Source organism: Phyllobates terribilis, unplaced genomic scaffold, assembly GCF_046119375.1.
Source record: "Phyllobates terribilis strain yellow unplaced genomic scaffold, ASM4611937v1 Scaffold_1__5_contigs__length_1240528914, whole genome shotgun sequence".
NCBI lineage: Eukaryota > Metazoa > Chordata > Amphibia > Anura > Dendrobatidae > Phyllobates > Phyllobates terribilis.
Window position 1 is genome coordinate 365,914,389 of NW_027362761.1, and position 25,486 is coordinate 365,939,874.

At 44.2% G+C, this 25,486-nt stretch overlaps 1 protein-coding gene across 1 annotated transcript in view; it reads right to left on the reverse strand.

Annotated features, from left to right (window-relative positions):
* NAA25 (N-alpha-acetyltransferase 25, NatB auxiliary subunit) overlaps nucleotides 1-24,022 on the reverse strand; it is a 71,937-nt gene extending 47,915 nt beyond the window's left edge. Inside the window, exons 1-3 of the mRNA XM_073676349.1 lie at nucleotides 23,911-24,022; nucleotides 5,908-5,993; nucleotides 5,237-5,375 (exon numbers count right to left, since the gene is read on the reverse strand). Coding sequence (XP_073532450.1) covers nucleotides 5,237-5,375; nucleotides 5,908-5,993; nucleotides 23,911-23,968 — 283 coding nt within the window. The 5' untranslated portion in view covers nucleotides 23,969-24,022. The remainder of the gene's footprint in view (nucleotides 1-5,236; nucleotides 5,376-5,907; nucleotides 5,994-23,910) is intronic.
* Nucleotides 24,023-25,486: the final 1,464 nt, after the last annotated feature.

Below are 25,486 nucleotides of genomic sequence, written 5' to 3' on the forward strand. Positions count from 1 at the left end.
TTAGTCTTGATTTTTGGAAATTTACTAACCACCCCAGCTGATGCAACACTTCCGTGACCACTAGGAGCTGACTGGAGCAGTGGGCTTCTGTTTTCCCTATTATCAAGAAGTCGTCTAAATATGGCACGATCACTACATTCTTGATCCGTAGGAAGGCTGTCACTTCTGCTATTAGTTTCGTAAATATTCTCGGGGCAATGGAGAGGCCAAAGGGTAGGGCAGCAAACTGAAAATGCCTCAGCTTCCCCTGAATAAACAGGGCTACTCTCAGATACTTCTGATACTCCGGATGGATTGGGACGTGATAATATGCGTCCTTCAAGTCTATTACAGCCATAAAGCAGTTGCGATGTAAGAGCTTCACTGCCGAGCTAACTGACTCCATCTTGAAAGTCTGGTTTTCTACTACTTGGTTCAGACTCCTGAGGTTGATGATGGTCCTTAAGGACCCGTTTGTTTTTTTTATCATGAATAGTGGGGAATAGAACCCCCTCCCTCTCTGTGTTGCTGGTACTTCGAGAAGGACCTGCTTTCCTACTAACTCTAACACTTCTGTTTCCAGGGCTAATTGTTCTTCCTGGACCTTTCGTAGGGGGGTAACCACAAAGGTCCGCCAGGGGGTCTGGCTGAACCGGATCTTCAGGCCCCCACTGATAATTTTCAGAATCCAGGGGTTTGTTGTTATCGCGTCCCAAGCTGGAAAAAAGTGGGAAAGCCTTCCACCCACTTCCAGCCTGGCGTCATTGGGAGGATCTCTTCGAACTCGAGGATGGTCCTCCAAACATGTAGCCCGATTCTTTTTTGGACTTGGCTTCCCATCTCTTTTTGTCTCCCGGAGGACGACCCCGGTTAAATTTTCTCCTCCAAAAACTAAATCTTCTTGGTTCCCCCGAAAATCCCGGGAACCCTTTGCTTTTATCGCCTGCTTTTTCGAACAGGTCTTCTAACTTTTGGCCAAACAGGAGTCTACCGTCACACGGGAGGGAGCACAGTTTCTGTTTCGAAGGTAGGTCGCCTGGGCAACCTTTGAGCCACAAGGCCCGCCTGGCTGCGTTGGATAGTCCCGCTGCCCTAGCTGACAGTCTGACCGAGTCAGCTGAAGAGTCGGCCAAGAAGGCCGATGCTGTTTGTATTAGAGGTAGCTCTGCAAGTATTGCCTGTCTGGAGACCTTTTTATCTTTAAGCTGGTCTTCCAGCTGTTGGAGCCACACCATCAAGGACCTCGCCACACAGGTGCTAGCCACCGCTGGTTTTAGGCCGCCTGCCGCCGCCTCCCACGTGTGGCGCAGGAAGGAGTCAGCTCTTTTATCCAGTGCATCCTTTAGGACGCCAGAGTCCTCCAAGGGCAGGGAAGATCTTTTCGATGACCTTGCCACAGTCCCGTCCACCTTGGGGATCTTATCCCAAGGTTCCGCATCCTTCTCTTCGAAGGGATACCTTCTTTTGGAGAAGGAGGGTAAAGCCCCTGATCTCTCAGGTCTCCTCCACTCCCGGTCAATGAGGCCCTGAATTTTACTGTTAACCGGAAATGAGCGTCTCTTCTTCTCTCCCAAGCCCGCAAACATGATGTCCTCCCGGGATTTAGATGCTCTCTCTTCCTCCAGACCCATGGTTGATCTTACTGCCCTAACCAGTCTGTCTGTATTCTCAATGGGGAAGCAGGGTCTACCGCCCCCCGATGAGGAAGAGGACGATGAATCCCACTGCTCCTCGGACTGGGAGGAATCAGAGACGGAGGAAACCTCTCTACGGGGTCTTTTCTTCCCTCTAAGGAACCCTTTCAGGGACCCCTGAACTTCTGCATGTACTATGGACTTTAAATTTGCAGCAAAATCCCGGGAATTCTCAGCTATGGTTTTGGTCACACAGCCCTGGCAAAGTGGTTTCTGCCACTCTACTGAGAGAGAAGCTTGGCAAAGGGCACATATTCTATGCTTTTGCTTGGCACTACTCTTCTTAGGCTCCTAAAAAAAAGGAAGCACATAAGAGACTTCCCGTTACTACCCAGTGACATTCACGAAGCTCACTCACCCCCGGAGGTCACAAACGGGTACCGGATTCGGAGGCTGCTGCGGAACCGATGATTCCATTCTGGATGGTCCCGAGGCACACGAAGCTTTACTCCTGCGGCTGCCACTACGATTACTCGAGCGGCTGTCTGTATACGATGCATCCCTCTGCTTTTTCTGTTGCTGAGGTGGGGGGGTAAGCTGCTGCTCCTGGCTATCTGGATCAGCCATGTCTCAGAAGCGCACCACGCTTCCAGGATAGCTCCCCCCCCTTAAATATAGGGCCATCCAGCCTCCTCCGGTCTGTGGGCCCTCCCCCTTCCTCAGGCCGGAGCTCCGTTGAAAAAAAACGGCCTGGGACGCTCCGATCTTGGATCGGCGCCGCCTCCTGACGTCACCCAGTGCGCCGCTCCCAGCGTGCCCTGCGCCGTGACGTCAGGCGCGTCACACCCGGAAGCGTTCCACACTGCAGGGGGAGGACGGCGCCGCGGTCTCTGGGAGGACAGAGCCTGCCTCACCGTGTGCGCCTCGCTCGGCGCAGAGACCCCAGGGGAAGCTGCGGACGGCGCTTCTGGGATACTGAAACCGGTGCAAAGGCCAGTGCCCGCTCTTCCACACCGGGACAGCCCCAGGTAAGTCTTCTTTCTTCCAGACAGGTTCCCCATCAAGGACAGGAAACCAACTGAAGCGAGGGAGAGGTGCCGCCCTTTTATTTCAGACGGTTTCCTGTCCTTGGTGGGGCGGATCCTCTCTCAAGGTGTGCTGTCATGGGGGAGGGGAAAATATGTCTTATATTCTAGGTTCTTCAAAGTAGCCACCTTTTGCTTTGATGACTGCTTTGCACACTCTTGGCATTCTCTTGATGAGCTTCAAGAGGTAGTCACCGGAAATGGTTTTCACTTCACAGGTGTGCCCTGTCAGGTTTAATAAGTGGGATTTCTTGCCTTATAAATGGGGTTGGGACCATCAGTTGTGTTGTGCAGAAGTCTGGTGGATACACAGCTGATAGTCCTATTGAATAGACTGTTAGAATTTGTATTATGGCAAGAAAAAAGCAGCTAAGTAAAGAAAAACGAGTGGCAATCATTACTTTAAGAAATGAAGGTCAGTCAGTCCGAAAAATTGGGCAACTTTGAAAGCTTATGGGAGCTTAATTCAATAGACCGACCATGAAAAACATGTCTAAAAGAGGCATGTTGCCTCTAAATGGAGATTACCTCCATTTAGACAGACATTTAAGGTAATCTCCATTTAGAGGCAACATGCCTCTTTTAGACATGTTTTTCATGGTTGATCTATTGAATTAAGCTCCCATAAGCGACATATTTAATCAATGCACCTGCATACTAATGTTATAATAGGTGACTATAGGTGACTATATATACTATGTTAATTATGGTCCTTATGGAGTGTTTTATTCCACTGTGCGCGCCATTTTAAGACACTGTATGTCTTTCATGTATGTTTTTTCACCCCTAATTGTATTTGTTCAATAAAATTTATACTATTTGCCCTCACATTTGTGATGGATCTTCTATTCAGAGCCTAGGCTCCTCCCCCTCTTCAAGAGTGTGCAAAGCAGTCATCAAAGCAAAAGGTGGCTACTTTGAAGAACCTAGAATATAAGACATATTTTCTGTTGTTTCACACTTTTTGTTAAGTATATAATTCCACATGTGTTAATTCATAGTTTTGATGCCTTCAGTGTGAATGTACAGTTTTCATAGTCATGAAAATACAGAAAAATCTTTAAATGAGAAGGTGTGTCCAAACTTTTGGTCTGTACTGTATTTTCTTTTTTATGATTTTGAAAAACGCCTGGTGGGAAAAAAAGAAAGTGCATGTCACTTCTTTGAAGTGGCTCCTAATGGAATCCGCTCAAAATTAGGAAATGTCCATTCCAGAGCCAGCAAAAAATAAAAATCAACACTTTAGGAGGGAAAAAAAAAAAACACTTCAAAATCTCTTCAGGAAATTAAAAACTCAAAAAAAACAAAACCAAACCCCCCCAAAGAAGTAGTGTTTCCTTTAGCGGTTTCCACTAGAAAACACATAGTCTCTGATCACCAAAGAAGAATAAACACCGTCTCCATAACCTAACAGCTATGATCCACCCAGTGGAACCTGGAATAACTTCATAGGAAACCCCAGTAAGTAATAGAACAAGTACAATCATTTCTCAAATACATAGAAGTGGAAAAATGAAAGGTTTATTCCCTTTAAATATATAGCCCTTGTACTATAATGGGGACAGCACATAAAGTTTTACTTCATGAAATGTATTAGTGTATGAAGCTCTGGAGTCTGACAATAATAATTTACAAGCCATGTAAGACTGAATTAAAGGGGTTCTCCACTACTAGGATAACCCCTTCTCACTCTGAATGTTTGTCCCCGTTAAAATAAAAACACCTATGCTCCCCTCCCATTCCGGCGCCTTTCTAGTAAAGTCAGCATTCGCGTTCCCGGGGCTCACATGAGGTTATGTCATGAAAGCCCTGTGCCCAATCAGGGCTGGCGTCACTATTGCCTCCTTCGGACGCCACATCGACACAGTGGAAGAGAAGGAGCCGCTCTGTCTACGGGAGGTCAAAGGAAGCAGGGGAATCCCTGCCTGAGCTGGGAGAGATGTCACAGGGCAGAACAGGCAGATAACTACCAACCGGTATGTTCTCAGCTCAATAGGGCAAAGAAAAAATAGCTCTATCCCTAGCCAGGTTCTGTCCACCTAATCTGAGACTAACATAATGAAGGGGCAGAGACACTGATATATCACTTATTGGGCCTTTGCTGTAGGTTTTAAAAATCACTGTTTTATCAGGATCTGATCAGAAGACCAGTAAACCTGCCGTCATATAGTCCTTCATATGCATGAGCTCTGTATAACCTGTGCATGGTCTGAAAGCTGATAATCAGTGGTGTGGACGGGGTAATACAGAGCTCAACATTAGAGAATTGGTAGATGTGCAGCAGATAACACTGATTTTTTTTCCAAAAACACATCAAGCAGCTTAGTAAGTGACACACCGCTGGAATTAGGATCTCTCACCTCATCTTGCTGCTCTCAGATAGGGTAGCAAAAAACCTGGGAACAGATTCTCTTTAACAGAACAACATTAACAAGAAATATTACAAGAAAAAAAACACGTAAAAGTCAGGAGAATGAGCTCTACCACCCTAACCCTCACTAAAGAAATATGAGAACCACCACACAATAATGTTCTTACGTCTGTGCATTTCCCTGTACAGGATTGTAAGTGCCTGCAAGGAGTTGTCATCAGTGGGCTCCAGAGCTGCTACCTCTTGTGCAAGTACAAACGCTTCATCCTGCTTCCCAGTTCGCTGTAATCCAATTGCTTTGAGGACCTAATAAAAAGAAAATTGGAGCTAAAACTTGATCTTCCAATAATCCCAAAACATATTACCATGAAAAGCAGATTTTTTGCCATTTAATCTAATAGCAACATAATATAGAGCACAAGAGCCCAGTTATAGGGATGTGTCACTTATTACACTGTGTTCTGTAGTTTCAATACAATCATTTTATCAGCAGGAGATTATCACTGCCTGACTACATATCACATACCAAGCAGTCCGGCTAATCTGTGTAACACCACCACTGATTAGCAGCTTGCTGACAATTCGTTATGTACACAAGAAGCTGCCAGTCAGCGGGGTTATACACAGACGTGTTAGCTCTGCTACATCTGCATCAAACTAGGACTCTATCAAAACTACAACAAGCAGTTCAGCAAGTGATTCATCCCTGGAATCAGGCTCTCTTGCAATATATTACGCTGCACTCAGATTATATAGCAAAACACAGCTGACAGATTCCCTTTAAATACAGTTCAGATCTGTCAGCAGTTACAGTGGAGATTAAATAAAGTGCTCCTACCTTGGCGCAGTGCAGGTCCTTATGTTTCTTAAGCAGCTTTTCAGCCTGCTGGATTGCCATCTTGTTGTTCCCATTGTCCAGGTAATCTATAATATAAAAGCAGCTTTATTCATTCACTGTAGAGTATTAAAGATTTATTTTACAGGAAGCCTTAGAAATTATTGTAGAGGAGGACAGCTGATGGCAGAAGGCACTACCGCTAGGACCCTCCTCAAGCTGCTGACAATCACAACGTCCAGCTTTATAAGTTCCTGGTGCTGAAGCGCTCTCCATCTGTACATCCGGCACGCCGTAGCTGAGGATCGCCCTAGTAGCACATTACTTATTCACAACACCAGGATCAATTCATAAAATAAGGAAGAAAAGATGCTCCAGAATTGCCATTTCATGGAAATTCTAAGTATTTACTATAAAACAGGACTGGTGAAGAACCACTGCCGGGAAAATGTAGCATGACATGCCAGCAATTCAAGTTAATGACAGACTGGAACCATTGACGCTCTCACTTTTCACCTCATTAACATGTTGCCCAAAAAGACACCTAATTTAAGGGATTGGCAACTTTTCGGGCCGAGAGATGCTACTGCGGGCGCCATTTTGCTTTTGGAAAAAGAATATGAGTGCAGCAATATGGCGCCGTGCATGCGCAGTAGCATCTCTTGGCAACTAAAAGATGCTACTGCGTATGCGCTGACGGCGGCCATTTTGGGGCATGTACATTTCACAGGCTGTATGTAAAATAGTAGGCAGATTACAAAGCACAGGGACCTGTCAGAGGCCAGAGATAGGCATACATAATGAGAGCACCAGCTACAGCCCCTCCCTTTAAGGTGACTGGAGAGCCATGTGCTGCTGGAGACATGTTTCGACCAACCCTTTGGCTGTGTGCACACGTTGCAGATTTGGTTCGTTTTTGCCATGCAGACTTGCTAGCAAAACCTGATGCCAGCAAACTAAATGAGAACCCTCAAGTCTCCATGCACACGTTGAGTATTTCTGACTTGCAAATTTGGTGCAGAAAATAATCTACATTATGTCAATTCTCTGTGCGTTTTTCCTGCGCTTTTCACCCATTGAATGCACTGAAAAAAACGCAGGAAAAGGAACATTTTTTTGAAGCCGAGTTATCCCGTCAAGAGATGCAGAAATGGTGCAGAGATTTCTGCACACAAAATACTCAATGTGTGCACATAGCCTTTAAGGCTGGGGTCCAAAACAGCAGATGACATGCTCCTGAGATACAGCGGCTTCATAAACATCAGAGTGGCTTTCCACTATCATTAGAAATAATTTCACATAGCCAGCTTATTGTTAACGGCTGCACATAGAAATAAAGGATTGCTTTAAGAATGCAATGGAAAGCCGCTACTTGACATTCGCACATCAGACACATACTAGGCACAGCTTTAGGACATCTCATTTTATTATCTCAACAAGATATATGGGTAATGTTAGTTGGCAGTAAAAAAAACAACAACTTTAACACTTCATTTCTCAGGATATACAGAATCTATATATTACATATCTCTCAAATTTATAGACTTTATACATAAGACAGAAAACATCTATCTTCTCGCAAATAAAATTTGTTAAAGGGAATCTGTCACCCTTGGCACTTACCTGACCTATCTAATATGGGCATACAGGTGACAAATTTAAATCTATACCTACCTGTCTGTATGCCTCATATTAGAGGTCTGGTTGCTGTGAAACGTCTTTTTTATTCATACAAGTTTCTGATGTGTTCCAGTCCCAGGCCTGGAAGAAATCCTTGCCCCCTGTGGTAATTGTAATGTTTCCCCCCTCCCCTGCACGTCACAGTGCCCTGTGATGAGCAGTTGCAGCAGCCAAATCCAGGCACTGTGACATGCAGGCAAGGGGAGGGGGGGGAAGCATTGTAATTCACACAGCAGGTGGGATTTCTTCCAGTCTCCAGGACTGGAACACAGAAACTTGTAGGCATAAAAAGACATTTCACAGCAACAAGACCTCTAATATGAGGCATACAGACAGGTAGGTATAGATCTACATTTCTATCACCTGTATGCCCATATTAGAGGTCAGATAAGTGCCAGAAGGTGACAGATTCCCTTTAAAAACTACAACTGACCACTCCTGCATAAGTCAATATGTAAGTCGTAAATGAGAACGAGTAGGCTCCCACAGGGTACTTTTTGCTGTGTAACTCCTGCAGCGAAAATGCAGCATCATTACCACTGGGAAAGTTGTGCTGTTAGACCACAGCCCCACTATCAGTATTTGGTCAGTATTTTTTCTCAGGAGTGGGAGTCAAAACCAGGAGTGGGTGATAAATGCAGAATTGGTGACTTGTTATTATTATACCCGGCTGAGTTCACACGATGCGTATTTCATGCGTTTCCGCGGCGTTTTTGCAGTTGCGTAAACGCCGCGGAAACGCATGAAAAACGCATGGTAGAAGGAAAGCAATGTTCCCCAATGGAAATCCGCATGTGCTGTGCCCATGATGCGGATTTTTCCGCAGCGTGAACGCTGCGGTCAAAAATCCGCAGCATGTCAATTAATTTTGCGGAAACGCGGCGATTTCGCCGCCATTGACTTGCATTAGAATGCGCCAATTCCGCAAGACAGCATTTGTACTTGCGTAATTGGTGCGTTCTAATGTGTGGATGGTACCCGAGTGTGGAGGAGAGGAGAGTCTCCTCCACACCCAGGTACCATTAAAAAATAAAATAAAAAATAAATGTATTCTTACCATCTGTCGGCCCGCGCAGCGCTCCCGCTTGGTTCCCGGCACTTGCAGTGAGTTGTAGGACCTGCGGTGACGTCAGAGTCATGTGACGGGTCACGTGACGCTGACGTCGGCAGGTCTTTCAATTCAAAGTTGCCGGCAGCTGGGAACTTTGTAAAGCAGGACAGCGCGGGCCATCGGAGGTAAGTATATACACTCTCTCGGGTCACACTATATAAATCCATGCCGGTTGCATGGATTTATATAGTGTGACCTAGTTGTCAAGCACTTTCCAGGTGATGCTAAAATCGCCTGGAAAGCGCTTGTCAATCTGCATGCGGAAACGCATGTGAATCTGCATGTAGATCCGCATGTATTCTGCAGGAAAAACGCATGTACAATCTGCATGCGTTTTTTCTGCCAGGGAGATGCAGAAATGATGCAGAAATTTTCTGCTTCATTTCTGCATCGTGTGCACATACCCTTTCTCTGATTGTTCCTCACCTGGTTTTGGCTCCCACTCCTGAGAAAAAAATACTGATCAAATACTGATAGTGGGGCCGTGGCTTTAAGCTGCACTTTTCATCTCTTACATTGCAAAGAGTGAAATTGATGGTAACATATGCACAGAAGTCAGCTCATGCTGCAGATATTCTCGGCACATAGAGGAGATTTCTACAACGCTGCTGTTGTAAAACACAGCAAAGATTTCATACAGAACCATAGGTACCAGATTTCTGTTAGCGAACACATCCCAGCTGGTATGTGGGGATGCAGATCAGCAGCATTGCTCTCTGCACTAAGGAAGTGAGCGGCGCCAAAGTACCCCTTTAATATTAAAGTACTGTAAACAGAGGTTATGTCAGCACACATATGGTTAATTATTTGGAACTCAATACTGTACTCTGCAGCATGGCCCCATATGGATACGATCTTAAAGTGAACCTGCAGTTTTGCACACATTACCACAGGAGGTCTAGAGTAGCAATAGGTAGTTCGCACACTTAGCGGACAGAATATGCTGGGAGTTTTTCCTTGTTGAATATATTTTGTTATCATAAACTCCCATTTACCAATCTAAGCTCAAAAGTGTGTCTTTTTTGCTTCTGTTTGGCGGGCATGCATCTACATACTATGTGTTCAAAAAGGAGTTTCTCAGTAGGAAGACCCGTGCACTAAGAGGAGCCATGCTTTGAGCTTAAAAGGAACCTGTCACGTGAAAAAACGCTATTAACCTGCAGATACATAGAATTGTGAATCTGCCCGGCACCCGCACTTGGAGCCGTTACCCCGGCAGCGTTCAGCTATAGGAGTGGGGCCAGCGCTGTCACTACTCTGTGTATAGAGGGGAGCAGCTGTAATCGTGCCCACTGCACTGACTAACAGCCAGCTCATCATCAGGGTCAGCTGTCAGTCAGTGCAGGGTGCGCGGTTACAGCTGCCGCCCTCTATACTCAGTGCAGGGTGCGCGGTTACAGCTGCCGCCCTCTATACTCAGTGCAGGGTGCGCGGTTACAGCTGCCGCCCTCTATACTCAGTGCAGGGTGCGCGGTTACAGCTGCCGCCCTCTATACTCAGTGCAGGGTGCGCGGTTACAGCTGCCGCCCTCTATACACAGCTGGCCCCACTCCTATAGCTGAACGCTGCCGGGGGAACAAAGTTAATTTCTTCCCAGTAGAGAGGCTTTAAGTGCAGGTTCACACCAATATTAACAGGTTGTGTTTTTTTCACGTGAAAGGTTCACTTTATGATGAACCTGTCAAGTCCCCAGACGCTATTAACCTGCAGATATGGGGTTGGTCTACAGGTTAATAGCATTACAACGATGTTTGGCCACTGCATTCAAAGTGTGGCTACAGGGAGAAAATGAACTTTACTTTTCCTGGGAAAAGCAGGCTTTGAAGGGACTGTCAGCACAGAATGACTGTTCAAACCAAGTAGAGGTGCTTGTTGATTCACAGAGGGGGCCAATCATTTATATACACCTTCCCATCCATCTCTGCTCTTCTCTGGCTCTATGAAGCCAGAGCTGTCAATTAAAAAAAAGAGGGAGGTGGAGATAGAGAGAAAAGAAGCAGGTGGGAAGGTGTACTTAAATGTTTGGTCACGCCATAAAGCGCACAGAGGCGGGACTTAGTTTGAACAGTCATTCCGTGCTGACAGAGTCCCTTTAAGTAATAGAAGGGCAGCGCCTGTAAGCACGCCCTGGCACTGACTGACAGCCAACGCTGCAGCCAATCTGTGCAGACTAAGCTGTAAACGTGCCAGGGCATACTTACAGCCGCCGCCACTCACAATCGGGCGGTTCCCAGTAGCAATAAAGTTAATTTTCTCCTGGTAGCCGCACTTTCAGTGCAGACGCCAGATAGCGCCGTAAAGTTATTAATTTGCAGAAATGAGGTTAATCTGCAAGTTAGAGAGGTTGGCCACTACTTTTATTATTGATAGCCCATCCTCAGGATAGGCCATCAACATTTGATCAGTGGGGGTGTGACACCCAGCACCTCCACTGATCAGCTGTTACAGAAGTTCTGGGATGCTGCCAGAACATATCACCTCCGTCAAAACTACAGTGGCGGCAGCCGGGTACTGTAGATCCACCCGTTATGCATTCATTTAAATATAGGGTGGACCTGTGGTAGCCAGCAGCAGCAACTCACAAAGGTAGGCCATCAATTAAAAGTTGTGGCTAGCCCCTTTAATAGTGTTACAATGCTATCTGGCTGCCTTATTTAAAGCGTGGCTACCAGGACAAAATGAGCAGTATTTAACCTGGGAGCTGTCGGCTTTCAGTCATCACTCTCGGCATTGCGAGTGGCGGCTGTAAACACGACCCGACACAGACAGCTCGCTCTGCACAGAACACCGTGGCTGGATGTCTAGGCATCCATTGATTGACAGGTCTCTCCCTATACCTACATAGCACGTCAGGAAGAAGCTGGGGAGAGCCACCACAAAGACACTTCTTCCTATGCCCAGCTCCAACTTAAAACAGCTTTCTCTGAAACGCTGCATTTTAGAGTTAAACTCTGCACATTTCTTGCTTTCCATAGTTTAACATCAGTTACAAAACTGAAGCAGCTTTTTAGGTCTTCATTCTTACACAATCTATCAGTGCGTCTAATGAGCCCAGCCCACTAATCTGCAGTAATACCCGTGGAGCAGTGAGCGTTATCCTAACCTACTTGACAGCTGACTAGTGTTGAAGATTTTATGTGCTTAAACATAATTATTCCAAAAGCTGTTAATTAGATAAATGGATTAAGACTTTGACACCTACTATTGCTTTCCTAGGCTTTTACATAACATGCACTAGGCTACAAAGAAAAAATGCACAATTATTCTTACCATACATAATATGGTAGCTGTTAGGCTAGGTACACTGCATGTGTGCCCACTGTCCGATGCATTGACTCCGGACATACGCGTCTGACAGTGGCTACAGGATTCGGTATGTTTCTCTGCAGTGTCCCTCTTTGTAGGAAAGCCGTCTGCTGCAATGCACCTTTCTGTACAGTAAAACAAATGGACTGCAGACGCATACCTGCCAGATGGAGGACGGAAGAACACACTTTTGGTCTCCAATAAGAACATTACAGTCTACGAAAAGCTCCCAACGTATACTCTAGGCCAAGTGCACAGACGTAGTTACAAAAGAATGACAGAGCGAACGAGCTCGGGTGTTATCATTGTATCTTGGGCATGCTCAGATAATATGTTAGAGTCTCTGCGGCTGCATGTTTCATAGCTGTCTAACAGAAGCAAAACATGTCGCTGCAGGGACTCGAACATATTACCAGAGTATGCCCAAAGATTCTCAGATGTTATCCAAGCACATTCGCTCATCAATATTACTGGTACATGACAAAAGCAAGTGGAGCAGCACAGTGGCTCAGTGGTTAGCACCAAGTGATGAGTGCAACTGCTCGCTACTAGACTTTGCCTAGGGTGCTCAGGTGTGCATGGAGTATCACGGGTGCTCAGGTGACATGTTCGAGTCCCCATGCCTACATGTTTCACGGATTTTAGACAGTCACAAAACATGCGGAGATTGCCTTGTATGTCAAGCAATCCACGCCTGCCATACACGTCTAACAGCTGCGAAACATGCGGGTGTGGGAACGCAAACATGTCACTCAAGCTGGGTTACTTATGAGTACTCTGGCTTCCTCCCACACTCCAAAGACATACTGATAAGGAATGTAGATTGTCAGCTCCAATGGGGACAGTGATTATTATGGCTATGTTCACATGTCCAATAGTAATCAGTGAGAACGGCTCCAGCAGCAATCCATTGTGCAGACACAACTTTTTAGTCCGTTTTTAAATAACTGATCTCTGACGGATCAGTTTTTTTTCAACATTGAAGTCAGTAGAAAAAGGATCCGTTAGTCAGCCATCTGTTTTTCTTTCATTAGTAAAGGTCCGTTTTTTGGCTTACTGGATCCAGTAAGTCTAACGCTTTGTGTAATGTGATGGCACTATATAAAGCAAGCATAATAAATAGGGGGGTAAAAAAATTTAATAAAAAAAAAAGCTAAAATTAATCATTGTACACACTACACTTGGGATATACATTTGATGTATGTGCCACTAGATGTAAGACTATTCACTATATATCTGACAATCTCATGGTAAAATGTCTCTTTTCAGAGCCGGCATTTATAAAACATTTAGGCTATATTCACACACGTTGTGTTTTGCTGCACATTTTCAGCTGCATCTGGCAGTACCAGCAAAGTGTATGAGAATCCAGAATTCTCTGTTCCCGGCTTATTTTCTGCCTTGCTTGTGTATTTGGAAAATAGAGCATGTCACTTCTTCAGCGTTTCTGCAGCAGAAAACGCACCTGCGTATTTGCTGCGTTTTTTTTACCCATAGTAAGTAAGGAGTGGTCAAAAATATGCAGCAAAAAACAAATACACAGCAAATAGGCATGTTTTTTACGCAGCTGTTTGCCTGCCAGAGAAAAGTTAGCAGAAAAAAAAAAAAACACGTGTGTGAACATAGCCTTAGGTCACATTTATAGTGAGTAATATTTTCACCTAGTAAGAATAGTGGACATAACCTGATCGCACAGCAATGGGAAACGGAGACTAAAATAGTATATATCAGTACCAGAATAGCTGAGACTGTAGTAACAAGGCAGGGAATGTAGGGGACAAAAAAGGACAGTCACCATACTAAGAATGAGGCCAGACCCAGCAGACTTTATCACCAGGGTAAAAACAAGCTATTTTATCTCCACTGTTCCCCTATGTATTGATTTTCCCCCTTTTTTAAATCCTCAATACAATTCCAGACGTATGGGCCTTTTTATATACTGCTAATTTTATGGTCTTTACCAGGAGAGTGTGGCTCAGAGTAATGATGCAGAACAGCAAAAAAAAAAAAAATTACACCTCCGCCCCCTGGAAAACACTGCTCTTTTTGAAAACTGCAGCATGTCAATTCTTTCACCCATAGAAAGCAATGAATAAGTGCAAAAATGCAGCAAAAAGATACCAATCTCATAGTGTAACTGCACTTTAGAAAAAAAAAAGTTACTAGATGGGGATCCAGAGTTTCTATTAAGACAGTCATCAATCTGCGGAAACAAGCGGATGAGCGACTGACACTTGTTTTACCAATTCTCATCACGCAGACCGCTGCCGATCACAAGCACTCACATGTCCCCGACACGTTTAAAGTCTTCTAAAACTAAAAAGGTTGTTAAAAAAAGATGTTCGTACAATGGAAACCGCTTGTTCCCAACTACTGATTTGAATAAAAGGTGGAAGCACAGCTGATAACATGGTATATAGGGACAGAACGATCATACTAACCCTACGTTATCATCAGTATTGTGTAAGCAGGCCAGTAAACCAGCGCAGAACGATTTGTACACATTTGATCGGTGCTTGTGAATCGAATAGGCCAGTCTTGGTGTGACGCTGCATCTACTGATTTCCTATGGTCTCACATTGCAATCTGCGACACAGAGTCGCAAATGTTTGGGATTTTCTGTTGCAACACACGTACCATAGGTAAGCCATGCGACTGTCACAACCTGGCCACTCCATTCATACAGTGTCTGTGTTCCCATTCGAGACGAATGGACTGATTTTTCTCTCTCAGGAGCCATCTTAGTTGCCTCCGTTTTTTGGGGTTTTTTTTACCTTCACTGAAGCATGTTGACTCTTAATGGATGAAACTAGAAAGGAACTCTGATGTACAAAGTCTTTCTTCCCAGTTCATCAGTTTTTTTGGATTCCCATAGACAGTTATGACAGAACCAGATCCGCAAAAGTGATAAGAATAGGACATGCTCTGATTCGCACGGACCAGAATCATAAATGTAAAACTAATGGGTGTACGACGCATTGAAACTATGGGTCACTGGGGTGTTCGAAAAAAAAAAAAAAAGGACAATACTAGGACGCATCATACGGATGTGTGAACGCAGCCTAGCACACATTAAAAAGCTGCTGCAAAGCATGTATATCAGTGTTTTGGTGCAACTGAAGCAGAGGTCAGGCACATTTTGGTTAGTAAATTTCTCAGTGGGCCAAAATCAAAGAATAGCAGACCTCAGGGGCAGAAATTCCTTCAGAGGAATCTCATGAGATATTCATCACTGCTTGATTCCCCCAGTTCATCCTTCATTAAAATGTACAAGCCAGTTACCATGAGTAATGTGAGCTATGAAGCTGGGAACATTGCTGGCTCCTAGCCATCGATCAGCCAAGAACTGCGCCTACTTCACACAACCACCCGTGGCACTGAGCCATGAGCAACTAACAGCAGAGAGAGAAGGGTGGGCACATATGGGGGCGCTACCACTTCATAGGAACACACTAACTGCAGCTTTATATCTAATGATGAAGTGACATCAACAGGGAAGTGTTTCCCCTCAAGATACATTTCTAAGATGATATAGTATAGTATTTACAGGTGTATCTCACTAAACTAGAATATCATCAAAAAGTTAATTTCAGTTCTTCAATACAAAAAGTGAAACTCATATATAATATAAACTCATTACAGACAGAGTGATCTATTTCAAGTGTTTATTTCTGTTAATGTTGATGATTAGGTCATACAGCCAATGAAAACACAAAAGTCATTATCTCAGTAAATTAGAGTAATAAACAAAAAACATCTGCAAAGAGCTTCCTACACGTTTAAAAAGGGCCCTAAGGCTATGTGCCCACGATGCAGAAATGCTCCGGATTTTTTCCTGAGCGTTTCTGCATCTTCCTGGCAGGAAAAAAAAACACATGCGGATTGTTCATGCGGATTGTACATGCGTTTTCCTGCCAGGGACATGCGGATGTGAAGTGTTCTTCACATGAATTTCCGCATGTGGGTTGACAAGCGCTTCCCAAGCGATTTTAGTATCACTGGGAAAGTGCTTGACAACTTGGTCACACTATATAAATCCATGCAAACAGCATGGATTTATATAGTGTGACCCGAGAGAATGTCAAAAAATAAAAAAATAAATCTATACTTACCCTCTGATGGCCCCCGCTGTCTTGCTTCACTGTCCCAGCTGCCGGCAGCGGTACACTGAAGGACCTGCCGACGTCAGCGTCGCATGACCCATCACATGACTATGACGTCAGCGCAGGACCTTCATTCCATCGCGAGCTGTCGGCATGAGAGGAGGAGTGCAGCGGGGGCGGCCAGAAGGTAAGTATATATTTATTTTTTATTTTATTCTTCAGTTTTCTATGGTACCCGGGTCCGGGGGAGAGTCTCCTCTTCTCTAGACCTGGGTACCATCCGCACATTAGAACGCATGGAATGCGCAACTACATATACAGTGATGCGTAATCCATGCGTTCCAATTCAAGTCAATGGCGGCGAAAACGCAGCACTTCCGCAAAATAATTGATAGTGCTGCGTTTTTTTCCCCCAATGATAATCCGCAGCGGAAATTTCCGCAGCATTTGCACAGCACATGCGGATTATCATTGGGGAACATGGCAGGCCTTCTACCATGCGTTTTTTAAGCGTTTCTGCAGCATTTTTGCCGCTGCGGAAACGCTTAAAAAACGCATCGTGAGAACACAGCCTAGTCTGTTTCAGTAGGGTCCACAATCATGGGGAAGACTGCTGACTTGACAGATGTCAAGAGGTGAGATGCACCTGTATCTACTTAAGGCTATGTTCCCACGATGAATTTTTGATGAGTTTTTTTACATTGTATTTTCAAAAAAAAAAAATGCAAGTAGCCCATCTTACTTAATGGTTGCAGAAAACCTGAAATATCAAAAACCACTCCAAAAGCTCAACATGGGAACATAGCCTCAGGCTGCATTTTTCATACCTCTAAATACAGGGTGGTCCAAAAGTAAGTGGACAGAAAGTGTAATAAGGTTATGAAGGGGGAGATTTATCAAACACTAAATTGCAGCCGCCTGTCTGGATCACCCTCCAATAAACCATGAATTAGACATGGACGATAAGCTTTCCACCCAATAGATTTCAGGATTCGCATGATAGAAGCTCGTGAAATTCCCAATTCCAAAGAGGCTCTTCTGGTGGACTTTTTTGGACTCTGAACAAATGTTTCAGCAACAAGTTGTTTATTATCTTCTGTACAGACTGTTTTGGGTCGACCAGTTTTTGGAGCATTAAGGATTGAGCCAGTGGCATTGAATTTGTCACGAATGAAGTAAATGGTTTGTCTCTGGAGCTTGAGTACCAAATGTTTCAACCCAATTTGCTCTAACGGTTTCAGCATTTTTTGATTTCCAAACTCTGTTAAAATCCATTTTCTTTGATCTGTATTTAAATGATTTGCCATTTTGTGTTATCTGAAAAGAAAACAGATTTGGGGGAGATCTATCTGTGAAAACTAGATCAGTCGCCCTTAGCAACCAATCAGATTCCACCTTTCATTTTCCAAAGAGTATGTGAGGAATGAGAAGTGGAATCTGATTGGTTGCTAAGGGCAACTGAGCCAGTTTCACTTTACACCATGATTGATAAATCTCCCCCTTCATAACCTTATTACACTTTCTGTCCACCTACTTTTGGGCCACCCTGTATATCTGTATAATCCAAATAAAAGTGACCACTGTCAGAGGAGGGGACCTGTCAGCTTGGACAATGCTCAGGAGAGGATGGTTTATGGGAAAAGATTCAGTATAACTTATATTCACTGCAGTCTCCGCTCATCCAGACCATAAGAGTCAACATAGTGGTCATAATCACTGCCTGACTGTCATCTCTGTATAGGCAGGCTTCACACATCTGTGTTTCACAGTCTGAGTACAGACCGGCCGCAGGACGACGACCTCGAATTCAACAGAATCAAATGGCTATGAGGCCGCTGTTGAATTCTGATCAGGAGGCCCAGGTCCAGTATGTACATCACGGTCTGTAACAAGACTGTGAAACACGTGTGAAGCCGGTGTAAAGCCCCCCCCCCCCCCCCCCATAATAGATCGCTGTCGGTCAATTGTTCATCTGACAGCTCTCTCCTGTCTCCTCCATACTCAGGGAGCACTAGCTCTGCCGAATGTTCCTGTGTTCTGGGAGAGCCACTGTCAGACTCCTCTAGTGGAGGCTTCTCACTGAGAACAAAACGACCATTAAAGGGAACCGATCATCAGCCACTTACACCTTTAACCCTCCGTCACATACAATAGGCCTGACAGGCACATCTCTTTTACTTTCATTTCTCCTTCCTCACCAGATTGTGAGGAAATCCCCTCCCTCCAGGTAGTCTCCTGTCTCTTGCAGCTCTGTGAAACCTCATACCACAGTTGGATTGCAGAGCTTCAGGAGGACAGATATAACTGCGCTAATCTCTCAGGCTCATTGTATGTGAACACGTCACACTCAATAAGGTTGGTATTTTATGTTTTTATTCATCACAATTGTTTATTTAGCTTGTTTTATGAATGTATAGCACAAAGTGTGAGGATATTTCATAGAAATAAGGCAGATTAAAAAATAAAGTGTGCTGCTCAGGCATATACAGTAGTTCCCTAACACATATTCCTTCTCTTGCTTCAGATTATCTGCTGAAATGGAGAGGAAAATGTACAATTTATCAAAAAACCTTGATGTTGAGGAAGTAACAAACATGCTGTTAGATGATGCAGACCCCACACTGAATGAGGATTTAGGAGAGGAAAGTGAGATTGATTCTCATGATGAGGTGGAAATATGTGAAGTGGATTCTGAAACAGAGCAAGATGGTGACAGTGATGAGGATGAAGATGTAGAATCTTATTATATGGGAAAAGATAAAAAAAAAACAATGGAACAAGAAGCCACTCCAGAAAAAAACGTAGGGAACCTCAAAACATTATTACTCACCTTCCTGCAGTTATAGGAACTGCAAGTAATGCAAAAACTGCAGTTGAATGCTGGAATAGTTTATTCACAGATGACATTCTGGACTCTATTGTCATATATACCAACCAATATATAGACATTATAAAGGACAAGTTCATCTGCAACAGAACCATCAAGGCCACAGATGAAATAGAACTGCGTGCTTTTTTTGGATTATTATACCTTGCAGGAGCTTATAGGGCAAATAGACAAAGTTTGGAGGAACTTTGGAGTAAAGATGGGGGGGTGGAGTTGAAAAATTTGGCCTTGTTATGTCCATAAACAGATTCAAGCTTCTAATTCGCTGCCTTCGGTTTGACGACAGAACTACCCGAACCGAACGTAAAACACATGACCGACTTGCTCCAATTCGTGATATATTCCAAAAATTTGTTGAAAACTGTAAAAAAAGCTATTGCCCTGGGGAGAATCTCACTATTGACGAAATGCTCCCTGGTTTTCGTGGTAGATGTGCCTTTCGTCAATATATTCCATCAAAGCCTAACAAATATGGAATAAAAATGTATGCCCTTGTTGATGCCAGTAAGACCTACACTTACAACCTGGAAGTTTATGCAGGAAAACAACCAGAAGGTCCTTACTGTGTCAGCAACAAACCCAGTGATGTTGTAAAAAGACTGGCTGAGCCCTTATTTGGATCGGGTCGCAATATAACAGCTGACAATTGGTTTTCAAACTGTGATCTGATTGATTATCTGAAAATGCAGAAGCTTTCATATGTCGGTACTGTAAGAAAAAATAAAAAAGAATTGCCTATACAGTTTGTAAGTGTGAAAGGGAGACAACAGTACAGCAGTATGTTTGCATTCCATAATGGAAAGGTTTTGGTTTCCTATGTACCACAAGCAAAAAAAAAATTGTACTTCTTCTATCAACACTTCATGATGATGATGCCATCAATCCTGGGACTGAGGCACAAAAAAAAACGGAGATAATTACATTTTATAATGCAACCAAAGGGGGGTGTTGATACAGCTGATCAGATGTGCTCAACTTTCAACGTCAGCAGAAACACCAAACGCTGGCCAATGGTCATATTTTTTGCTATGTTGAATTTGGGTGGTATAAATTACCAAGTCATTTACCTTGAAAACAAGCTTGAACCACTCCGTAGACGATTCTATCTGAAAAAATTGGCCCATGAACTAGTGCTTGGAGAGCTACGCAGGAGAAGTATGAAAACAATCGGTATCCCCTCTCGCCTTCAAGTTCAGCTCAAAAGATTCCGCCCAGAAGATGATAGTGAAAATTCACCACCTGCACCACCTCCCAAAAGAAGGAGATGCACCACCTGCACCACGGAAAGCGGAATCAGAAGGCTTTCTAATTATGAATGTCACAAATGTCATAATGCAATCTGCCTGACACATGCAAAAATGATGTGTAATTCTTGCTCTTTGCTCTGCAAGTGTAATTTTTCTGGGGAAACTTCAGGATCTAATTCTGATTGAATATGTGTTTAATAGTACTTAAGGTACCTTAAAATTAAGTTTGTTTCCATAAATTTTCTTTGTAGAGTTTTTTGACAGAGTCGAACTGGGGACTATTTGGCGGGAGTTTTGAAATGTTTGCATTTCAGAGTTATTAGTTTTATGTCAAGTAAATGTTTTTTTTTTTTGCACCTGATTATGTGTAGTCTCTTTTATTACATCCCTATGAAGGTCACTGATCACTTTTAGAGCACTGAAATTGCAAACATTAGATATTATAGGTATTTTTCTAGCCTGCGCCTGACAGTCACATTGTATGTGAACTCGTTAGAACCGATATTGTATGTGACGGAGGGTTAATGCCATGTGTATGAAGGCCCTTTAATGCTTATTAAATGTTTACCTTGTTTGTAGAATTTCATTTGGAAGTTTTAGAGAAATCCAGCATTTAACTTGTATGATAATGGGAATTAGGCCACATGCAGAGGGTCAATATTTTGTCAGTATTTTACATCAGTATCTGTAAGCCAAAACCAGGAGTGGGTGATAAATACAGAATTGGTGACGTGTTTCTATTAGACTTTTCCTCTGACTGTTCCATTCCTGGTTTTGAGTTACAAATACTGAACAGGTGAACGTGACTTAATTCCCATTATCATACTTGCCTACATAGATCTTCACTTCTGGGGCAACAGGACCACAGCGTGTCCAAAGTATCTCCCATTTGCTGCTCAACCCCCACACCCTGTCATTCCACTCACGTGTCCTTACAGTCAAAGGCGCGTAGGGCGAGCACTGCTCTTAGAGCCCTCCTGCCTTGCTGCTATTCCCTGCCTGCCTGTAGACAGGTCACTCTTGTCTCAGTCATCTGCCTCCTCTGTTCGAGATTTTGACCATCCACAGTCATTGTTTGGCGTTATCTCCTCAATGGGGATGGCGCATGTGTATATCCATAGTCTGGCTTTTGCAACGTCATCAGAATCTTACTGCGCATGTTCCATAACCTGCGAGGAGACTCCCGGTGGGCAATGAATCTCAGGCAGGGGAGGCAGATAACTGAGTGACCTGTCAGTAAAAGACTGGAGACCATCGGCGAGAAGGGAATAGAAGAGAGGTAGAAGAGCGGTTGGAAGAGTTATCTCACAAGGCTGAACGATGGAGGAAGAGCCAGAACACAGGTCAGCATCTGATGATCACCTGTTCTAGTCCCTTGATCGCTGCAACCAATCACAGAACTATGGTGGTCAGATGACTGAAGAACATGTTACCTGAGACAATAGGAGCAGCAAAAGATAGAGTGATAACACTTAGGTTTGCCAGTAAGACTTTTCATTATTTTAAAATGTATATTTTTTTTGCAAGAAAGAAAATCTTTTCAAGGCCCATGTACACAAGCAGATAATTGATCAAATTCAACTGCAAACTAGAGAGTACGTATGACAATCATGTGATGCAAATAGTCGAGAGAAGACTGAACGACTGGCAAGAAAATGCTCACTGATCACATGAACTATCGTTACTGGGAACCTAAAAGTAGTCAGTGGCCGTTACTCCATTAGGGGATGTAAACAAGACAAGGGACATCCCTAATAGGTGACCAAACATTGAATTTTACACAATCTGCTTGTGGAAATGGACAATGATCATTGTAACGTGCAGCATTAGTGTTAGATAAACAAGTGGAAGAGGAGCAATGTGGCCGCCTGTCTGCTCAGCAGACACTATGTATGGAGAGCTGAACACTTGCCATATGTGACTGTACAGCAACACCTGTTCTGTGACAGAGGATGAGCCTTGTTGTTCTCAATATAGAACATGCTAGTAACAAATGTTGACTTCAGTTGGCAAATCCCCCAACGCAATGACACCAGCTTTAAATAACGCAGCCGCACAGGCCGACAGTAAATTATATCAAACGGTGTCAAATAGGGAAACAGAAAAATGCTACATGAGTAAGAAGGCAATCGAGAACAAGGAATTATCTACATTTTGTAGCACCTTTTATAAACTCCTTTTCATCTTTAATTTGTGATGTTAGTAAGAGTTATATAAAGAGGTTGTCCACTACTCTTACATTGATGACCTATCCTTAGGACGGTCATCAAACTCTGATACGCAGGGGTGTCGGACCCCGCCGACCAGCTTTTATAGGTGATGGCCGCTGGCCGGTAATACACACTTGCTGAGCTGCTCCGTCTACTTGTAGTGGCCGGGCTTGGTACTGCACATCCGCCTCCTATTCAAATCAATAGGACACGGATGTGCAGTACCCTGCGACGGCCACTACAAGTAGATGGAGCAGCTCCGTAAGTACTTCCAGCCAGCGGCCCCCAACACCAATAACAGCTGGTTGGCGGGGTCCGACACCCAGCACCCCAGCCTATCAGACGTAGTGACCAACCACTTAGAAGCCTCAATAAGATGGCTAATGTTTTTTCCTCATATACAAAAAACAGGCTGATTTTCAACAGTATTCTGGATCAGATTTTCAGCAGTATTTGGTCAGAGTATCAGTTTTTACCATCAGAGTTATCATTTTTTTACTTCCGTAAATAAAAAATAAAGAAATAAGGACTGATGAGGGTTTCTCAAGCTTCTTCCAGCAGCCAGTAAAAAACAGACCGCACAACGATGCCATCCGAGAGCCGTCCAAGATGTTCACAGACCCTTATTCTTGTGCTTGTAAGTGTGATCCGGATCCAAATTGGACAGTTTTTTGCAAAAGCTGTGTTTACATACACATTTAGGAGGGAATGACAGTTTGAACATTTATTTTTATGATTTCTGGATACAATTATTAAACCAAAAAAATAATGTGTGGAAATTATGTAGTGACTTTTCTACCAGCACTCTGCATTTTTCAAACGGGGAAAAAAAAAAAAAAAAGTAAGATCCCCTTAAACTACAGACCCCACTGACACGGGTTGTGGACAGGCGTTTAGAGGCCGCAGCGCTGAGGGGTCTCATCATACTGCCGGGGTCTGTGCAATCCTACTAAAAGCACCAACATGTACCTGTAGTCTACCAGTGTGAGACCAGTGATATAATGGGCTCTGAGGCGGGCAGTGTATCACCCAGTCCTAGGCATATGTGGCACCTGGCACCACACTGGGCATCACTGTGGCCCCCTACAGCTGGTGTACGAGAGCCAGGGCTTGTGCCCCCCAAATACACATACCTGGGCCTCTAAACCAGCTTTACCACACCCTGCACCTTCCTGTGTAGGGGCCACAGCACAGAGCGAAGCCAGGGAATATTACACAGTATATACACACGGTATATACACAGTGCACAGCTGGGGGCTACACGGCAGTGACGTCACTACACCGCCCGGCCCCGGTTACCGGAGCGCTCTCCGCCGTCCTAGCAGCCATTCATCCCCGTGCCAGGCCCAGCTCCCACAAGGGCTCAGGGTTCTCCTCCGCTTCTGTCACCAGCCAGACGTGTATTTTTGCCTCACATTATGTTACCGTCCGGCACCCCGCCTCACCAACCCCGGACACTCACCGTAAATCGGTCTCAGCCGCCTGTCGTTAGGGTCCTGCACATGGCCCCGCGCCGCCATGATGACAAGCGCAGAACCTAAGGGCGCATGCGCGGCAGGAAGCGTACGGCGGCGTTAAAGGGCCAGTGCAGCGATGTGATGGCTGCTGGTCATCTCCGCTCGGGTCACTGCCTCCTGAGGTCGTGATTGCTCTCAGTGCGCAGCATCTCGTCCATATAGAGATACCGGGCTCGGGAAAATAATGGGAATGGGCCGTGTACCACATTTATTACGTGCTGTCTTTATAGTGGATGTTTTTCTGCATCAGATTAGGGAATGTATGTGTTATATCATTATACCGATATCATACACTATGTACCCAGATAACGAGGGCCATGGGTCAGCCTAACTACCAAGGCTATACAATGCTGCTGCCAGCAAACACTACCCTATGTACATACCGCCATACACTGCAACATAACATACTGCCCCATGTGTACATAGCATTACCCTATGTACTTACCGCCATACACTGCAACATAATATACTGCCCCATGTGTACATAGCATTACAGCATGTAAATACCGCCATGCACTGCAACATAATATACTGCCCCATGTGTACATAGCATTACCCTATGTACTTACTGCCATACACTGCAACATAACATACTGCCCCATGTGTACATAGCATTACCCTATGTACTTACCGCCATACACTGCAACATAACATACTGCCCCATGTGTACATAGCATTACCCTATGTACTTACCGCCATACACTGCAACATAATATACTGCCCCATGTGTACATAGCATTACAGCATGTAAATACCGCCATACACTGCAACATAACATACTGCCCCATGTGTAGATAGCATTACAGCATGTAAATACCGCCATACACTGCAACATAACATACTGCCCCATGTGTAGATAGCATTACAGCATGTAAATACCGCCATACACTGCAACATAATATACTGCCCCATGTGTACATAGCATTACAGCATGTAAATACCGCCATACACTGCAACATAACATACTGCCCCATGTGTACATAGCATTACCCTATGTACTTACCGCCATACACTGCAACATAATATACTGCCCCATGTGTACATAGCATTACAGCATGTAAATACCGCCATACACTGCAACATAACATACTGCCCCATGTGTAGATAGCATTACAGCATGTAAATACCGCCATACACTGCAACATAATATACTGCCCCATGTGTACATAGCATTACAGCATGTAAATACCGCCATACACTGCAACATAACATACTGCCCCATGTGTAGATAGCATTACAGCATGTAAATACCGCCATACACTGCAACATAACATACTGCCCCATGTGTAGATAGCATTACAGCATGTAAATACCGCCATACACTGCAACATAATATACTGCCCCATGTGTACATAGCATTACAGCATGTAAATACCGCCATACACTGCAACATAACATACTGCCCCATGTGTACATAGCATTACCCTATGTACATACCGCCATACACTGCAACATAACATACTGCCCCATGTGTACATAGCATTACCCTATGTACTTACCGCCATACACTGCAACATAATA